The 20,355-nt window shown below is 36.4% G+C and overlaps 1 protein-coding gene across 5 annotated transcripts in view; it reads left to right on the top strand.

Moving 5' to 3' along the window:
- Positions 1-20,355, top strand: part of TTC13 (tetratricopeptide repeat domain 13) — a 42,587-nt gene that overhangs the window by 425 nt on the left and 21,807 nt on the right. For 2 of the 5 annotated variants that reach the window (XM_075748660.1, XM_075748661.1), the window contains exons 2-9: positions 3,346-3,440; positions 6,311-6,386; positions 9,214-9,284; positions 11,462-11,527; positions 12,895-12,987; positions 14,205-14,321; positions 15,142-15,252; positions 18,279-18,361. In XM_075748660.1, the coding sequence (XP_075604775.1) occupies positions 3,346-3,440; positions 6,311-6,386; positions 9,214-9,284; positions 11,462-11,527; positions 12,895-12,987; positions 14,205-14,321; positions 15,142-15,252; positions 18,279-18,361 (712 nt within the window). The remainder of the gene's footprint in view (positions 1-3,345; positions 3,441-6,310; positions 6,387-9,213; positions 9,285-11,461; positions 11,528-12,894; positions 12,988-14,204; positions 14,322-15,141; positions 15,253-18,278; positions 18,362-20,355) is intronic. The other 3 variants (XM_075748662.1, XM_075748663.1, XM_075748664.1) reach the window with 2 other exon arrangements.

Consider the following 20,355-nt stretch of genomic DNA (forward strand, 5'->3'; position numbering starts at 1 on the left):
AGAAGAGGAAAGCGCGGCCGGGCCTCGGCTCGTACTGAGGCGCCTCGGGTGGCCGAGGGGACAGCGGCCCGGGGCGGTGAGGGGTCCCGGCGGCGGGGGGACGGGCGGCTCGGCTGTACGCGTTGCTGCTGTTCAGCTGACTCATAGCGAGGCACCGTCTGTGTAAGCTGCACCCCCGAGTAGCCCCGCTGTGCCGTTGTGTAGTGCGGAGCAGAGGCTGCCGCTGTGGCACTGAGCAGAGGAAGAGCTCTCACCCCTCCGGCAGGTAAACCGTAGGGCCTGTGGTATCACCCAGGGGGATTCCTGTGGTCCCACTCTCCCACCTGCCAAGTCCAGCTGCTGGACTCTGCGTGGTTTTTAATCCCTGCACTCGGTAGTACACAGACATGTCAACCCCTTGTGCTCATATTATGGAGTTGAATACAGCTTGATTCAGCTACAGCTGCTTATATTTTGCTGGTGAACTGGATGCTTTTCTTTAGGAGCACCGAGTTCGGGTAGCAGATCTTCTGGTCTCTTTCATGTTAATTGATGGCATGTGGTACAGGCACAGTTAAAACTATGTTGTGGGCTTAAGTATTTGTTACATTAGGATCATGTCACTTAAGTAATCTGTTATGATCTTTGATTGTGAGCATAGGGTGAGTGTGCTGTACAAAAATGCCAGTCTGAATCGCGATGTGTATGGAATACAGATAAAATAATTTTATCAATTCAATGCAATAAAACTACTCAATTATTTATATGAGAAAAAACAATGATGTGTCATGGCTACTTAAATGTCTGCAGGGTTGTTTGGGTTTTTTTCCACCTTATTTTGTAAAGTCTGTGCTCATATCAACCATTGCTGAAGTCCCTAAGGACAATACACAGCTAGTGTAATCCACTCAAAATTACAAATTTTCTAGAAATAACTTGTTATGAGTTTCCCACAGCCACTTTTTTTTTTCCCTTCTGTATGTGTACTTTTGTCATCACAGCTTAAAGTTCTTTGGTTAGTTTTTATCTATATTATCTGTGTTAAGTATTTATTTTACATCAGCTGTTTTGGGTTTTTTTTAGGGTGGCTACGAGCCATAGTATGTAAACACTAAATCAGATGGTGAAAGTTATCTCAGGTGACCATTGCTCCAAATCATTCAAGCTTAAGCATAAAACCAAAAAGACTATACCTAGTGTTGAGATAAAATCTGTATACCATACTAAGTTAATAAATGGCAAACCATTTGATTACGTCTCTTCTGTTACTAAGACATGAATGTTTGACTCAGGATATTCCTTCAGAGGTGTGTTTGGAAGATTAGATTTTGATTTAATGGTGGATGTTGTTTTAAAGAGACCAGTGTAATTGGGATTGATACAAGGAATTCTGGTTAAATCATCAGGTACCTCAGGTACTTTGCATACACTGATAATAAGATAGCCATTACTTACAGAACAGCATACTCACCCTGAATTAGCAGCATACCAGTTCACTCCTTGCTATTTAAATCCTGTGGCTAAATAAATTGCCAGTTGAAAAATTCCTTGAAGCTCGTAGTCTTTGTTGTAGTACAACTTACCCAGAAGCTGAGAATCTTTTTATCTCAAATAGTTTCTCCTGTAGCCTGCTACAAGGTCCAGGATAATTTCTCTGGTTGGTGTTTCTCCTTTTTCATAAAGTTGTTAATGAGGCAGTGTGATACAAGTTTGACTGCATCTAACTTGCAGACAAAGACAGATCCATTCTTTTGTATGAGTAAAGCAGTTTGTCCCAAGAATTGCAAGATTTGAAGGGTCCTTTTCCCTCTATAGCTTGTAACAGATAGGTTGTTCTTATTCCCTGCCACCTTGTTAATACATTCCTTCACTAATTTCTTGCTGTTATGCAGAAAATTATTCTGGAGGTAGGCCGTGCCTGCACCTCTTTGGTTTGGTTTGTGAAGCAAAAATTGCTCAGTGAGTCCGGCTCTTCACTGTCACTGACTTAGGAGCACAAACACAGAACAACTAATGTGTTAATAATGCTGCCATAGCAGAGGAGGGTTTGGCCAGCATGAAGGGCAGTGTTGAAACCTCTTACTGCAATGCTTTTTCTGGAAACTATGAGTGGCGAGCCACTGTTCTTACGGGACTTTCTGACTTTAAACTTTGACCTTCTGCTTTTTACCACCCTTGCTTCTGGTGTAAAACTTCTCCCACCAGTTAGTGTTTATGGCTCAACTTAGTTCCAAGTTTCTATTTACAGGGAATGATTTTAGATGCTATTTTGACTTCTCTTTATAAGATGACTGTTTCTTTAGTGCTGTACTTGTGAGAAATGGGAAGTTAACTGACTGCAACCCGTATGTAATCAAAATATAATAGCACTGCCTGTAAAAGTAAATTAGAAACACACACTGCCCCCCCCCACCTTCAAACTTCGCATCAGGCTTATATTTACAAACATTAGGGGATGTCATAAAATTTGGTATTTGTGAGGTAAAATCAAAGAGATAATACTGTTTATTTGCTTTTTCTTGTTTACTCTTGAAATATTTCAAGTTAATAGAAGCTTTAAGATCTAAAGATTTAAAAGCTAACAATTCTGTTGGGATAGCAGTTAAAGCACCATATAGGTGAAGCAGTCAGGCAGGCTTTGTTGATTGTTACTTGTTTGTTTCCTTTGTTATCCTTTTTCTCTGCTATGCCAACAAGCTGTGTTTGACTTCTCATAGATTTCAATCATCTTACACTTTTGTAATGACCTTCTTAGTAATATACCTGTGATGACCTTTATGTATGTTCAGTCAATTAAAGTTTACTATTCTGTCTGCTTTTTACACTCTTTCTACCTCTGTTTCCCAGACTTCAAGCAACAGCTCTTTCACTACCTCTGTATGGTCCATTCCATTTATTTTCCTCTCAGGGAATGGAATGGTAATTTTGTCTTTAATTTTTTGGGCCAGAGAACAGAATCATAATGCCTAATGGGGACACATTTACCCCTAACTTTTCTTATTTACTTCCAGCTTCTTCCCTTTTTAGCCCTCTCCCTTTTTTTTTTTAAGCACCTTCTTTTTTTTCTTTTTTTTTCATGTATTTTTAGCCAAAAGCATAAGCAGAAGTAGTGATAAAACTAATTATATAAAAGCAATCATGTCAGCTATTGCTTCCCTGACTGTGTGGATGTAGTGCTGTGTGCAGAAGGTACTTCATAGAAGTTCTGCCCTGTGGAGTGCCCAGTGGGGAAGTGTTGTGGTTTAATCCTATCTCAGCTGAAACCAGGACAGGAAGCTGTTCAGATGAACATAAGGAAATGTGAGATGTGATAACAGAACATACATGTAACTCTGAGTTCCTAAAGGTATTTTCTCTTTCTTCCAGATTCATCATTTTTGCACTTCCATGAATCGGATTGTGACATAGGAGGGTCTTCATCTTGTGAATCTGTACTTTCTCTCAACACAGAAAAAATTCTGGTATGCTATCAAGAATATAATGTACAAAGCAATTTTTAATAATTGTTGAAGTAGCAGGTGACTTTAGCTAACGTAACCAGTTAGAATGAAATAAGTACAAATAGAATCTATCAATCAGTAGGCATAAGTCTGGTCCCCAGAAGGCTTAAGTATGAGTGAACTCAAGTTGCTCATGAAAGTATGATTTCGTAGTACTCCATCATGGGTTTTTAGAGCTGTCAGCAGTTTCGACAAATTGAAGCTGATGTTTCCACTGAAGGCTAACCTTTACCTGGATTAGTCTACCAATTTTTTATTTTTAGAGGTGCAAGGGCTATGGCTGAAAAAGGAAAAGGTGTGTGAGTTTTGACCCACATTAACTACCTGAGTATATGTACCACAAAATGCATGTAAGAGTAGGAGTGATAACTTGCAATCACTCCAGAAACAATGTTGTGCACAGATGATAGTTAGAGGCTTCAGACTATATTTCACTAAATGTAATACTGACATGGTATGTGGAAAATATTCTAACAAAAGAAGAGTATCTCTTGGTAGAGAGACTGCAAGAGGATTATTTCGGAATTTGTGTTTTCTTGCAACACTGCTCTTAACCTATTGGACTTGAACAAATGTGGACTGAAGATTATATCAGAACACAGGTTTGATGTTACTACTTCTGTAGAGTCACAGATATTGAAAATCTTCAAATAATTCCCATATGAATATAAAAATAAACCTTGGCAAATTTGTAGAAATTATTAGCTATGGGGAAGCATGGAAACAATATTCTAATTTGAAGCAACTTCCCAAAGGTGGCGTTTTGAAAGAAAACTACTCTTCTGCAAATCCACCAAGCCAATTATTTAACTGGAATATTCTCTTTAGACATTACTTCATCAGATATTGGTCAGATCTGTCTAGTCTGGTGGTACCAGCAATTCTAAGGCAGTGAAATGTATATTAGTTTGTTAGAAATTTCCCTGTTTAAAAAAAAAAGAATTGTTTTGAAGAGAGCAACAATTCAATCTATCAGGAGCTGGTGCAGTGATGAAAATTCCTCTCTCACTTCTTGAATACAGAGTGACTCACAATTTTTGCATGTAGAGCTGCAGGATGTCTAACCTATAACTGGATTCAGAATTTGTTGAGGAAGTATGAATACCCTTCCTCCCCCACCCCAAGAACCAAACACTATTCTGTTATTGTGTTATAACAAAACAGACAAGGTAGATGAGGGCAGGGGAAACTGTGTGGTGCTTCACTTGCTGAGTGTCACGTGCAGGTCTGTAATTTATAGGACATTAATGTAATGCCAGATTCTTTTGGTTGTAGCTTATTTTTCAATACCCAGTGTAGAATCTTGCTATATCTTCTCTTTTGTCTGCAGACAAAGAAGTGTAGGTCTTTTTTGTAAATCCACCAAGGAAGAGATTGTACTTTAGTAAAAATTATTTCTTTCTAATGTTAAGACAATTATAGAAGAGTAATGTTTTGCAGAGTTAAATACTGAACATTGCTTTCTGAAGTAGGTTTTATGGAAATTACCTGAAGGCCACTGATGATATAAAAAGGTTGTGTTTGGAGGTGTGTGATTTGTAAATGGTCTGCAATGTGGACTTAGTTTTCTGATTGGTGTACCTTTGAACCCTGCTCATCCTTGTGCTGTTTTTAAATGACTTTCTCCATGAGGACAAGAACTTTTCCATTCTGTTACTGTAGGTGCAGCAGTAGGTGGAATAATAATTCTCAGAACAATATGGCGTATGAGCTCTATTTCAGTAAAGACAAGGTTTGTAAAATCCGATTTGCTGATCGTTCATACCTCCAAAATACTCAAGTTTCTTCTCATTCCTAAGATTATTAGATGTAAAGGGTAGAAACTGTGCAATGTGATTTGGTCAGTTACTTTGACACCTTGTAGATTATTGAAATGTCTGTGTCATGGACACAAGTAACGAGGCTACTTTTGATTGAACAAGCCAAAACAAAGGTGGAAGGGAGGAGGACAAAGTGCAGTCCTCTCAGTAGAGAAAATGAGTTAAATATGTTCTCTGAAGTTTAAGGTGTTTAACTGTCTTCTTTGAAGTTAAAGATGTACGTATGTACTGTTTAGCTGAAGCAAAAGAGAACTGAGCAGTGAGAGAAGTTATTTTTTTCCCTTCTTGCTTCATATAAGTTTGGAAGGCCTACAAAATGAGTATTTTGTATTTTTCTGAAATAAACTGCTCTGATAGGCTTACAGCTGTCTGTGGAAAATACTTGTGAAAATGAACAGAGTATTTCTAAGGGGATGTCTTTGGCAGTAGTGGTTTCTGTAGGTGCATTATTTGGGGAACTGTAATCTTAGATGAGGCTGCAATTGGCTGAACAAAGTCTATGACTGATAGAAAGTTACTGTTAGAGGTACAGCCTTTTTACTTTAGTATGGCACTGTTAAGTTAAACTTGTCTTTATTGCTGGAGAGATATTCTTTTCGGTGTTTTACTCTTCTGTAGTACCCCCTTCCCTTTGCAGGAGACAAAGGAATAATTCATGGGGTAAAAGGTATGAACTTTTCTATGAAGTAGCATGTGTCTTAGACTTCCAAAACTTCATGTTAAGCAGATGTAATAAGAAACATCAGCCACTGGAAAAATGCTGACAACGTCCTTTCATCTGAAACGTTTGGTTAGCCTTATGTTAGGGAGGATAACAGCTACACCTAACTGAAGAGCCATTTTTATCCCTGTGGAAGACTAGGAATGAACTTGTTTTCAGTTACCTTAAAGCAATTACATTAGTCTTAACTTTTTGATTTAAGGCATTCTCTTAAGGATTTAAGACACGGGTTTTCTATTAAATTCTTTACTGTTGTTTGCTGAACACTTAAAAAACATGATGTTTTACAGAGTCAAGCGAAGTTGCTTGCAGAGCAAAAACGATTTCCATTTGCCACTGATAATGACAACACAAATGAAGAATTGGGTAAGATGCCTTATATATATAAGGTTTGTGCAGGTGAATTATGTGCTAATTATTAGCACTGAATGTTTTGAAACTAAACTGATGTTTCCTTAGTGATGCATTAATTTTAAAGTGATCCCAATAAGCCTGAAAATACAGTGAGGTTTCTCTGGTCATACAAAGAAACTATGAGTATCTCTTCCTAAAAATCTTTTCTGCTTTGCCTACTAGAATTCTTCACTGTGTCTGCTTAAGCAGGTGTTCAAAAAGCATTTTGACTAAATCCTGTTAAGCAGTCTCAGCTACTTTCCCGCTTCCCTTTTTGTGTCATTATTGATGACTAAAACTATTTGAACATCCAGAAAATGTTACCAATGGAATATGCTTTCTATCAAGCATAGATCTTGGATCTGTCTTGCCCTCTCCACACACTCTTGCCATCAGTGCTTATCGGCAGCAGGAAGGCTTTCTGAATTACATCCTTATACAGGCTGCTACTTGATGGGTTTTTTTCAAAGCACACTCAGTGCAGAAAATGGAGGCATTTCACATAGAGCAACAGGAAATACTTTCCTCAAAGGACTTGAGGAAGGAGTTACTTGTACTGCTTCTCCAAACTGGTATCCTTTGTAGGAAGCAGAGGTATTATGAGGCAGCAAAGAGATTGTTGAGGATGTATGCCAAGGAAGGTAGCAGACTGCCTTTTATATAAGAGCAAAGGGAGACTTTATTCATAAGTTGTCTTACGAAATTAAAACAATTGAGTAGTTTTGGTGACGTAATTTCTGCCTTCACAGATTTATCCAGGAAAATTTGGGGGCTTAATCTTTTTTCATATTCTTAGCATAGCTAACTATGTTCATAGAGTCCTGCAGGGGATACCGAACTTCCATCCAGCAGAAAATATTTGATGCTTTTAGAATCTGCTCTGTAGACTCGGAAGACTATGCCAGAATGTCCCTATCCTCATGTTTGACCTGTACGCTGGCAACTACCTACACACTTTATTTCAAGTATGTCCTGGTGTGAGAAGCCTGGGTCCTTCTTGTTCGTGTGTGTTGCTCTTTAACCGTTCTGAGGAAGTGTGAAATGTGCGGGGCATTCTGAAGCAATGTTGGTACCCAAATACTTGAGCTAATGGACCTTTGTTAACTCTTAGATTTTTCAGAATAAAGTACTTTTGTAGTATTTAATTAAAGATGGAAAGATTAATCTAGGATATTTAAAAAGAAGCTGATACTGTATCAGCTACTAGCTGTCAACCACTTGCCATGGTTTTACAAACATACTCTATGACCTCCTGCATTTTGCTAAGAGTCTTGGGTAAACAAAATAAACTCATTATCCACAAGACAATGAGCCTTCATTTTCTTGCTTCCTTCACTTTTTTCCTGAATACTGGCATGGTTGAGTTGATTTTATTTTACGTGCCAGCTGTTCTGTGTTCTGGGATTGGAACTGTAAAGATGATACTAAGAACTGCATAGTCTTGGAGGAGAATGATATGAGGAAAATTCAAGAGGTCTTTAACCTGTCCTTCACGCTGTCAATTTTCTTTCATTTTTTGGTAATGCTGTGTGCCTGTACCAGGTGAAGCTTTTTATGTATTGAGAGAAAAGCTTATATTGCATACAAATACTTCTTTCTGCTTAATAGGAATGCTCCAAGAATGAGGCGAGCTCAGGATTAAATACACTTCTTATTACTCTTTCATATAATTTTTTTTCCTCCTTTAATGAACAGTGCTTAGTGACACTACCAAAACAATGTGGCTCTGCCTACATGAAAGATAAGTGTCCATGTTCTATTAAAAATACCTTTGTTCTGACTGGCTTATTTGTCTCTTATTTGAGTAAATAATTAAGCTGATAGGCATCTCTTCCATTCTGTTTGCATGACTGCTCAAACTAATTAGAAATATGGGGAAAGGTGAATTCCCACTCCTAGTTCCACTGTCAGCCGTTCATGCAAACTACCTGGGGAAAAGTTGTACTTCAACATTCATAGCTCTGGTCTGCAAGATACTTGGGTTTTGTGGGCAGTGTAGACAGAGCTTAGTCCTGTGTGAGGTCAAAACATGCGAAATCAATCGTGAGATATTCAGCTGTCAGAACTGATCGTCAGTCATGCAAGCACAACTGCAGCTTTCCAGTCTTGTGACTTGACTGTATTTTTATATCTTGTGGGGATTACAGGAACATATTTCTAAAACAGTGGTCTGTTTCTTTTCCAAACACTTGGCTTCTACTCTGAAGTGGGGGGATATGCGAGAATTTGAAAGCTTTTCATAATTTTAACATGGGTAAAGATTCTGTAGTTCTTAATCTCATTTTTATAAATAATGGAATCACTTTTGTTGAGGTTTTTCTAGATAATTCAAATGAAAGAAAAACTTACTGTGAGCTAGTAAAGTTTAACAAAATATGTACAAACAAGTACAATCAGATGTTCTCTAAAGTAATTATAAAAAAAGTTACCCAGTGTTAGCCAAACTCACTTATAACTGCAAAGCTTCTAGGGCTACTAAGTGGGATCATGGTACCTATCCCGGTCCTAAGTACTTTAGGGCAAACATGGACACTTTCTTGAACAACTTGTAAAAAGGAGAGAAAAAATCCTAAACAAACCACAAAACAGCCCTGAGCACAGTATGAATTGAATAATTAATAAATGCTAGGTAATGGTTGAGGGAAGTCATTTCAGTGGCAGTTCAGAAATAATTTGACTACTTCAGTCTTCAGAGCAACATAGGAACTTATATTAAATACAACCAAATTGTAAAATGTATTAACAAGATATCAGATGGTTTTTTTTCCTGTTTTATTTACATTTGTAATTTTTTTGTTAGCAATTGCTTACGTGTTGATTGGCAACAGCTTGTATGATGAAGCCATACGACATTTTTCAACAATGCTGCAGGTGAGTTTTCTCTTTGGACTCCTAAAAAATCACTTTATAAAGTTATCCATTACAGCATATGGCTTTTATTAAAACAAAGATTCAGTTAAAGATTTTTAAATGACAGTAATTATTCTCTTATTTATTAATTTTTTCCATCCAAACTTAAGCGTGCTCTTAAAATCAGGTGATTCAATATCTTGGTTATTTGGTGAGTCTTTTTCTCATCTGTAGGAATAAACTTTTCATGGCATTTTGACCAAAAAGAAAAAAAAGCATCTTCAGAAACCTGACCTGTGCAAAATTGAACTTCTTTTAATTGCCCTCTTAATGTGTAGGCCGAGATATTTTAATGTGGATTTTTTTGGGTAACAGTTAGCAGGTTGCCAGTAACATTAGAAAAAAACCCTGACAGAAATCACTTATTGCTAGTGGCAAGTGCCGCATTGCTTTCACAATGATAAATAATTTTGTGTGCTGGGTTTATCCTTTTTCTTCAGCGGTAAGCATTTGATCAGTTTAATATATAAGTAAAATGTAACTAATACGTCAACATATTTTTATTTCTGACCAAGGTAGAGAATTTAGAATCTTCTTCTGTGAAGTAGAAGGTAGCCACTTTTAAAACAAAACCAACCCCAACAGTTTAAAAGCTTCAACTAAAGCTGATCTCAGAATGCTGTATTTTTATGGCTAAGAACCTGGGACTACTGGAAGCATGGAACTGCTTTTTGATCTAAACTGGTTGTAGTACACAAATGCAAGCTGAAAGTAAAAGTGTAAATAATAGCATGTGGGGTTTTAAACACAAATGTCATATGACTCGTAATTAAATTGAGTGAAATTGTGACAATTTAATGGAATTATTCCAGGGAATTTATCAGATTTATTTGTTTTACGTGTTTAGTGATCTCTGATTTGTTTTTAATGTGAGGAATTTTATTTTTTTTACCCTAATGAGAAATCCTGCTTCAAAAACCTCTGGACTTATATAATATTTCTTGCCTTCTCTTTATTAAGAAGGAAACTTAATATCAGTGAAGATAAGCAAGATACAGCAACTGTAGAAAGATATTGTGAGAAGTGTGTATATAATAGAGTATCTTTGCAACACACACATCTCGGTTGAAATGAGTATCATGCTTATTGCATATCTGAAAGGCTGCAAAGTGGCTATGATTGTTCGCTGTGACTTCTATAAGGCAATTTTAAATACATATAAAGTGAGTATTAAAACATTTAACACAACAAAACAGCCTTGCTCAGCTGCTGTATTAAAAGTAGGGAAGTTACCTGAAGTCAACATTGGCAAGTGTACACTTAGAATTAGCTCAAGACTGGCAAGCTGTGGTTTTGTCAATGGAAGAATTTGTTTCTTGGCAGTTGTCCCAGTTAAATGAGACCAGGCCTATGCCGCAAACTTTTGTAGCACAGCTGTGTTGGTTGCAGGTGTGAAGATGGCCTGATTCCTGACTGGTTTTCAGGGAAACTGACTGCATAGGCATTGATGTGCCAAGAAAACTGGTTTTGCTGTTGTAGTTCTTCAAATTTGGATGGGAAACCATGGCTGGTAAATAACATTGAACAAGAAGTGGATTCACTATGTCAGATGCATCCCCTTAAGTGCCTGAGTTGGAAAGCCGCAGACTTAAATCTAACCCAAGGAAGGTTTGTTTGAATTTTGCTGAACTATTTTGGCAGAATACCCCTAGTTTTCGTTGTTGCCTGAATACAAATTTCATCAGGATGTCACAATTTCCTGCTCCCTAATTTTAAATCTTAAATTTAAATTATGAACAAAACAAGCTTTGAATGGCTCAATTGTATTTGTTTATTATCACTTCAGTGACATTAGATAAAAGAAGTCAGGTTACAAGTAATGAAGTTTGGACCACAAACTATACTAATGTGTACATAGCCTCTGATAGGTGTTGACACTATAACTGCACTCTGTTTAGCTCTTTTTCTAGTCAAATACTCCAGAACAATTCCAGTAAATTGAATTCAAAGTTGTGAGCTTATGGAAGTATGGGCTGTAATATAATCAATCTTTGCCTAACAACTGTGATTTTCATTGCTTACTACTTAAAATCAGCAAGAATTAAATAGATATTGAAGAAAGACACCTTTTGGGGGGAAAAAAACCAAAACAGCACAAACCCACAACTGATTATTGTATTCATTTTTAATCTTAACAGGAAGAACCAGAGCTGGTTAGTGCAATTTATGGACGAGGGATAGCATATGGAAAAAAAGGACTACATGTGAGTAGATAATTATTTAAATTAATATCTGACTAAATTATTTGAATCCAAACTCTAAGAAGGCCTGTTAGAGGAGGAGCTAGACTGATAGAACTTGATAGGTACATCCCAAAGTCTTTGTGCTGTCCTACTATAATGATGTGTCCATCCCTTAGGTGCTGCATAACATAGAGGGATCTAGCGGATCATACTGCTCGAGCCATGGGTACATTTGCTTTGTGGGACTGTGGAAGTAAAGCACTGTGAAGCAAGGGTGCCAAAGGAGACTGTAGGCACATCTAATCTGTATTTGGAAATGAAAGTGTCTTTCATTGCAACTTGAAAACATCATCAACTCTTGCAATCCAGTAGGCTTTATATTGCTTCTTGATTGCCTATGCCTCTTAATAGGTATATAACCTTGAATTTGCTTAAAAAAAAAAAAAAAAAAAGCATTAAATTTCTTACAGTTACAGCTGACTGCACAGTTTCTTGAGCAAAAGTAAGTTTAAAAGTAGACTATGGTTCTTGTAGGTTGAGTTTGTGGCCTGTTGAATCATGGTTGAATGGTTGCTGGAATTCTATAAGAAAGAATAGTTTAATAACTCCTTGAAAGTTTCCTTTGTGCAGAATATTTAATTCTTTAATGGTGCTGACAGGAGCTTGAAGTCCCTAATATTTGCACGTTTTTAACACCAGCATGAGTTTGTTAGGTTAGATGTTGAGACAGCTTCACTTCAGAAAAGTTTCTGTGAGTGACACTTTCAAGACACAAAGATGATGTTAAGCACATGCAAAATTTCTTTGCCTTGAATAGGAGAAAGATCAGTGAAATCTCATATGGAATTTCCTATATAACCAGTTTGGATGTTTAGGTTTTTTCAATTAAGTTACTGCTTCCATACTACAATTTATTGAGAACAATATAAAAATTTACATAGGCAAGATGCTGATGGCATCCACCCATTCACCAATACTACCTGGATGAATTTACAAACAGTACTGCTTAAAACACTGGTGGGTGAGAGTATGTGTGTGTGGTGGAGTTCACGTGAGAGCTTGAGCCAGCTTTGCTGTCAGGAAAGGTACCTATGGAGGCATAAACCTAATGTTTATTCACAGACTTACATTAATAAATTATTAGAGGTACAGCATCATGATGATGTGTACAAGCAAAGTTTATTTTTCTTGTTTATAGCAGATAGGTGGGTTTTTTTCAGCTATTGGTAGAGTACTGCATCTTAATTATTAGTGAAGGTGTGAAGGGCTTTTAATGTAAACTGATACACTTTCAGAAACTTAGCCAATCTAGTTGTCCTTCAGTCTTCAGAGTATATTACTCTAAGTATGCACAGTTGTTTACCTTGTTTATTTTTTTTCCTTTTCAGGATATGAAAAATGCTGAACTTGCTCTGTTTGAGCTCAGTAGGGTGATTAGTCTAGAACCAGATCATCCTGAAGTATTTGAACAGCGAGCAGAAGTGAGCATTTCTTTCATTTCAGATTTTTGGAGAAGGCACAATTATACAGTGTTTTCACGTATTTCTTCACTAGTTTAATGACTAAAGCTCTTATCTGTGTTTTTCTGTGAACATTCCTCCTTTCTTTTAAAAAATATATAGTCTAATTATATCTCAGTGTAATTTGTGGAATGTTTATTTTTAAAGTGAAACATAGGGAGTTACTATAGCCAATAGAATAGCACATATTATGTTGCTATATATCTTGCAAGATACATAGCAGAATCATGTGTGTTTTGTTTGTTGTTTATTTAATATAATGACTTAAAATATCACTTGAAGCTTACTGTTTGCACTTAGTGTCACCTTAGTAAATTTATTGTTAGGACTAGTTGGTAAAATGCCAAACTTGTAAAGAATGAGTTTTTAATCAAATGCTTAGGGTTTATATTCATGCAGATATTTTTCGTTTTGAAAGTTGTGGCGTGTTTTGCCAATTAACATCCATTACAGAAAATGGATTTCAAGAAGCAGCTTTGTAGACAAATCAAAAGCATAAATATTTATTAAAGTCAGCATACAGTATAATGATAACTGCCATAATAGGAAACTGTAATTCGCAAGTTTCATGTTTTTAATGATTTGTTGATACATTTGTTAATAATATTGATCTAAAAACATGAAAGGCATTCAAATTATTGGAAAATAGACCATTTTCCATTGGGGGAATATTATTGCATTTTCAGTTGAATGTGTTGAAATAACTTGAAATAGAGTAGTTTTGCTTTGGCTGACTTGTTTTTATTTGGAATACTAGGTTCCTGCAAATGTTATTGGTGATGTTCATGTACACTGCTATATTTTTTTTTTTTGGGGGGGGGAAGAAAAATGCTTTTGGATTTTCCCTTTGATAGGGATTTAAAAGCAATAAGTACTGAAATTTATAGTAGAACGTAGACTCATAGGGTGGTTTGGGTTGGAAAGGACCTTAAAGACCATCTAGTTCCAACCCCCCTGCTATGGGCAGCGACACCCTCCACTAGCCCAGGTTGCCCGAAGCCCCATCCAGCCTGGCCTTGAACACTGCCAGAGAGGGAGCATCCACAACTTTCCAGCCTGTTCTAGCAAATACAGTTACTCTGTTGCAGCTGAACATGAAAAAGAATAATCTTCATATTTCTAAAACAAATTTATTTAGCCTGTTTGCTCTAAACTACGTTTTTGTTTTATACTCTTAGATATTGTCTCCACTAGGACGAATCAGTGAAGCATTATCTGATCTCACCAAAGCTATTCAGCTACAACCATCAGCACGGCTCTACAGGCACAGAGGTACCCTTTACTTCATATCTGAGGTTAGTGTTTTTTAGGGATCCTGTTTGATTTTTGGATGTGTGGATGCTGTTGATTATTTTTTTTGTTGTTGTTTGTGCCAGCTGTTACTTTTGTTCAAGAGCTACTTCCCTATTTAAATTAAAAAACAATATAACAACAAACCCCTGATTTCCTGTAGCTGACTTTTTGACAGTTCAGAGGTATTCTTCAAGTATTTCATCTGCATATCTGTTTAATGCAGAGAATCAGAGGTACATGTACCTTGCGTGTACATCTCAGATTGTTTTGTGTGTTTGAGGAGTAGGATATGCATAAAGAATTTGACGTGATTTATAATCTACAGCTGCATTTAAGCAGTATTGTCAAATGCCAGTCTAAAAAGGGAAACAGTTATGGCCAAAGCAGTAACTGCCCTATATACTTTAAAAAAACCCAACCACACAACAAGCCTACAAAAATGCTAACATCCTATTTTGCCATGTAATCTCTGTGTGTTGTTCTTATACTTTAATGTAAAACAAGTAACTTTATCTTCAAATATTGTGTGAATACTAAATAGCTGATTTCCCACTTAATTCTTCTGATTTCACTGTTTGTTTCCAGTTATTTTTCCACTTACTTTACTGTATTTTATATAGCACTTGCTGTAAAAGTTGGAATTGTGTTGTGCATTCCTTATTCTTTGATATTCTGACTGGCAGTTGACAATCATTGCTGCTTAGCCCTGAGACTGACGTCATATATTAAACAAAATTCTGTAGTTTACTTTCATGAAAATAAAAGTATGTCTTCCTCTTGATGTGGCATTTCCTCTGTTGTCTAAAATCTATTTTATCACAGGATTATGCAACAGCCCATGAAGATTTTCAGCATTCATTGGAACTGAACAAAAACCAGCCTATAGCTATGCTTTATAAAGGCTTAACCTTTTTTCACAGAGGACTTTTGAAGGTAAAGCTATGTTAAATAATGGTTCATGTAGAACAATACCCTCTCTTTGAAGTTACTTCTATAAAATAGTGGAAATGTCATAGGTGTTGATATATGTATTTTTCTCTCACATAAGGAAGACTTTTTAAGGCAAAAGAGTGCAAGCAAAATGAAAAGGTGCCATTGCTGATTGTAATACTTCATGGTATGACACGTAAATACTGCTGGTCTTGCTGGATCTTGGTAAATCAGTGATAACTGACATGTTTATGGAGTGCTTTGAAAGATGTTTGTACTTAGCACCTCTGCTCAGTATGGCCATAACAGTTATGGATATATTCAAAATTTCTTTCCATGAAATGGAGACTCCCTAGGTTTTGTTAAGGGGAAAGAGATGAAGAGGAAAATAATGTTAAATTCTTCCTCAAATGAGCTAGAAGGCAATCAAGGAAACTGCTGTTAGAGCCCTGCATCTGTGCATGTGTATTTCAGTTATATGTTAATTCTGAAATGCTTGTATCTAAATTGAGGGAACATAGTTGCTTCCTCAGATTCTAAAATCAGCAGGGAAGCAAGTTCTTCCCATGCATTTTAAATGTTTCACCATTTTCTGACTCAAAACTTCTGTGTTTTATGTGTAATTATATTGCACCTGTTTCTTGCTTGTTTACTTATTTAGAGATGTTGCTACAGTTTTTCTGAGGGCAGAGTGATTAGACAAGTTGTCTCAAATCCTCAGTTTGAAAAGTGAGGATGCAACTGTGTGATTTTCTAAATTCCAACAGAGTGGAAGCTTTTTTTTTTTTTTTAACCTCTGCTAACAGCTTGGGATTCATTAGGAGCTGTGTGAAGAAATCCTTACAGAACCTGGAGACAGCCCAGGACTCCTGAGTTTCAGCCCAGTATCTTTCATAGGCAAGCACTGCATGCTTGGTTGTGGTTTTTTTTTCCTTCTTTTTCTTTAGCAAACAGGCTGCTTCTCCATTTTCTTAGTACCCAAGCTGGTATTTTTTTTATACGCTCTCAGTGTATGTGGTGAGAACTTCAGGCCGTCATTGAACTTCCTGTCTGTGTGTTATTGCAGTCTAATGAGTTACTTGCAAATAATAGTTTGATTGAATTTCTGACTTTTGGTGTAGGCAGCAGAGAGTCTGAAAGTGATGGTGGAAATAAAACTGACAAGGATAAATAATATCTCAATTTGCAAAATGGAAGCAATGTTTTATTCTGATATGTAGATCAACACATTTCTGCACCACCACCTCCTTCCTCCCAATTTCTTTTCTCAAAGGAAGTATCTTCCCTCTCTAATATTCAAGTTCTAAGAGATTGTGACTGACTGGCTTTTCACTCCCAGGTATACCTTGGCTTCCAGTCAGGTTCATACTGCCCCTTAAAGGAAGACTATACACGTCATCTCTTTGGTTTTACTAGGCTTGCTGAAAACTGAGATTTGGGATGAGGGTGGGAGAGTCTTCATTTTTGAGTGAAAAGAAATTGTTGCTTCCAGATCATTCCTTTGGGGAATAATCTTCTTGGATTTAAAACTTATGTGGAGGACATGAGCCTATCAGTAATGGTAGGTGATTATCTTAGATTTTTTTTGTTCAATAGACATTTTTGTGCGTGTTGTAGTGCAGAATATATTTGATCGTTTTTCTGAATAAGAATCTCTAAATTGACTGAAGATACTAATGATTCTTTCCTTACAGCATTTAATTTCTTGCACTATAGACTTCCAGACACTTTTCAAGCATTCCTTTATAATATAAAGTAGTTGATTTTCCATCCTTAATTCTAAGTCTCAGTACTACATTTGCCAATTTATATAGCCAGTCCTGTTAAAAAAACTGAGTTCTTAATCAAACCCTTTGAAGAGGAAGATTTGCTTGAACATATGCATATAATTATTTTCAGCTATTTTATTTTTATTACATTGTATTCCTCACAGCAGCAGTACATGTGTGAAGTGTTGTGTGATGATCTTTTACTCTGTAATCCCTAAGAGAGTGTTTGCTAACTGCACATAGAATGCAATAAAAGAATGAAAGGCCGAGTAAAGATTTGAAGGAGTCTTTTGGACTGCAAAAATAAAGAAATGTCTTAGGAATGAAGGAGGAAGACTATAAGGAGAGACTACTTTGCCATAGGGACCAAACTGAGCTTTCAAAGCAACTCTGAAGGGATTTTGTCTCTGAATTCTACTAACATGCTAAAAAAAAATCACTCATTCTCATTGTCTTGGTTTTGGCTGAGATAGAGTTAATTTTCTTTCTAGTAGCTGGTATAGTGCTGTGTTGAATATAGGATGAGAATAATGTTGATAACACACTGCTGGTTTTAGTTGTTGGTAGGTAGTTATTGTGTCTATGCTAAGTCAAGGACTTTTCAGCTTCCAATGTCCTGCCAGGTGGACAAGAAGCTGGGAGAGCACAGCCAGGACATCTGGCCCAGGCTGTCCGAAGGAACATTCCCTAGCATGGACATCAGGCTCCATATAAAACTTAGGGAAGCAAGCCAGGAGGCATATTTGCTGCTTGGAAATAGGGCATTGGATGGTTTTGGGGGTTTTTTGTTTTGCTGGTTTTGTTTGGGGTTTTTTTTTTTTTTCTGTGGGTGGTGAGCAATGGCATTTGTGCATCACTTGTTTTATTGTCATCATCATGTTCCTCTGTTACCCTATTAAGCTGTCTTTATCTCAACCCATGAGGTCTCTTTTCCATTCTCCTCCCCATCCTACCGGGTGGGGGAGAAGTGAGCAAGCGGCTGCATGGTGCTTAGTTACCCACTAGGGTTAAACCATGAAGCTCATAGCATGTTAGACAAAGGAATTCTAGCTAAATCTGTCATTACTGTAAAGAATGTTGCAATATTTCATTTGTTATATGATGATTATTACTCTATAGATTGTAATAAATTCATGCCATGTTTGTTCCTCTCAAAGGTTTTGACAAATAACTGTAAATCCATGGCTATTAACTACTGAGGATGCTAAAATTGAACAAATGCTGTAAGTGACACATTTTTCTGTTGATGTCTTTCTGTAGGAAGCCATTGAATCGTTCAAAGAAGCTCTAAAGCAGAAAGCAGACTTCATAGATGCATATAAAAGTCTGGGACAAGCATACAGGTAATTGCATTCAGATACAGTTTTAAAGTCAGTTTTCTATCTGATTGTTCTTTAAAAGGCACTCTAAGTTTTACATGTTTGTTACAAAACTGTGCAGAATCATATGTGTGTTACATAGCTCCTACAGCCAGTATGGCTATGTTAGGATACGTTCAATATAAATAATTTCTAGGTTTGCTTTGTATTTTTAATTCAGTCTCCAGTAGCTCTTTGAGTTCCCCAGTCTCAAAGGTTAGATAAATGGCAGTTTTTAGTAAGATGTATTTTAGGTATGCTAACTGATTTTTAAATGATACAAATTTTTAATACAAACTGTTGATTAATATGCTCATTAGTTGCCATCTGATATTATTGTGCTACTTAAATTTATGAAAAACTTATTGCTTAGTATGTATCATTTTATAGAACTGCTAGATCCTGTATCAGTTAATCTCTTGCCAAAGATATTTACAGTTCTGAGAATTTAGCTAATTTCCTGTTTAGGGTATTTTTAATAAAGATACATAGTTTCTTACCTATTAATCAAGTAATTAAAAAAAGGCAATCTCTAGTAAGGTAACTAATCACTTTCTTCATTTTTTAAATTTACATTGAATATAAAATAATTTATGGTTGAATAAAATGTATCACTTTAGAGGTGGTTCACAGCTAATTACTAAGGGGAGAAGTACATATAGCTTGCATATAACAAGACAAGAACATAACATAGTCAGCAACTGAATATCTTTGCTCATTGTAGTTCTTTTCCCAACCTGCTGTGTCTTGTCAGCTTTTTATTTCCTGCTTTACATTTTTATTTTTGGAAAGCACTGAACTACAGCATAGATGCTACTGCAATATAAATGGCTTTTGTGTAGCAAGGGTTAAGTTGGGTAGGGTTGGTGTGCAAGCATGACGTGGTCATGTGCTCTTTTTCTTCAGGCTTTATGCTTCCTTCAGCATACAGAACATGCAATATTCACTGAAGGCAGTGTCAATTAGATATTTTTGTTGTTGTTGTTATTTTTCGCTCTGTGGACTTGTACTTTATTTACCAGAGTATCTAAATTCTGAACTCAATGTAGAATCATTAATTTCCTTATGAGTTTTTCTGTGGTAGTTGTTATTGTGGTTTGTAGGTACTTCTGAGGTGCTAAATAATAGTCAGGGATTTAGCCTAGAAGATGGGCAGTTGCCTTCTTACATTTCCATTGCTTTAACTTTTTTGTTTTGTATTTGGATGTGGGAATGCCTGTCTAGTTGATCAGCTATTCTACGCTGTGCCCAAGAAACCTTAATCTGCAGAAGTTTTATTTTGAAGGAGAGAAAAAAGCAAGCCTTGAAATGTCTCATTTTGCACTGCATTGCTGTTTTACAAAGCAACAGTCACTTAGCTGATTAGGAATACTCTGGTTTAAATTTGTTGCTTTTATTCCCTCTCACTGTCCCCTGCCTCCAGAAGTTCTCTGATTTGTCAGGAAATAATAGGGGAAGGAATGTCAAGAAACCTACCTTTTTTTTTTTTTAAGAAGAACTTAATGTACAAAGCATAATTACTGTTGACTCTTCTAAATGTTCAGCAGATAGAGGTGGCCAGAAGCTGAATATAGTACTGTTTAATAACTGAGGATACTGTAACTAGTGACCAACTATAAGTCTGAATTACTTTCCCATGAACATTCAAGTCTTAAACCAGGCAGAAATAATAATCTCATTTCTTCTGGGCACTGTCAGCTGTCAAATTCTTCTTTCTAAAATCTTGTGTTTTAAGTTCACATTTTCTTTCTTCTGCATCAAATAAGTTTCAAATACAATGCTTAAATACCTTTGCAAGAATTCTTTTTATAGTGGAAGTAGACAATTCTTAGTCTGATTTGTCCTTCTGTACAACATGAGTTAGAGCATTTTACTTATTAATTTGTGCTTCAAATCTAGTGACTTAGGTGTTTGTCCATTTATTTGAAACTAGAGCTGTGGTTAATCACTGTTCTGTCTAGAAAGTCTTTTTGGCAAAC

Source organism: Balearica regulorum, chromosome 3 (genome assembly GCF_011004875.1).
Source record: "Balearica regulorum gibbericeps isolate bBalReg1 chromosome 3, bBalReg1.pri, whole genome shotgun sequence".
Taxonomy (NCBI): domain Eukaryota; kingdom Metazoa; phylum Chordata; class Aves; order Gruiformes; family Gruidae; genus Balearica; species Balearica regulorum.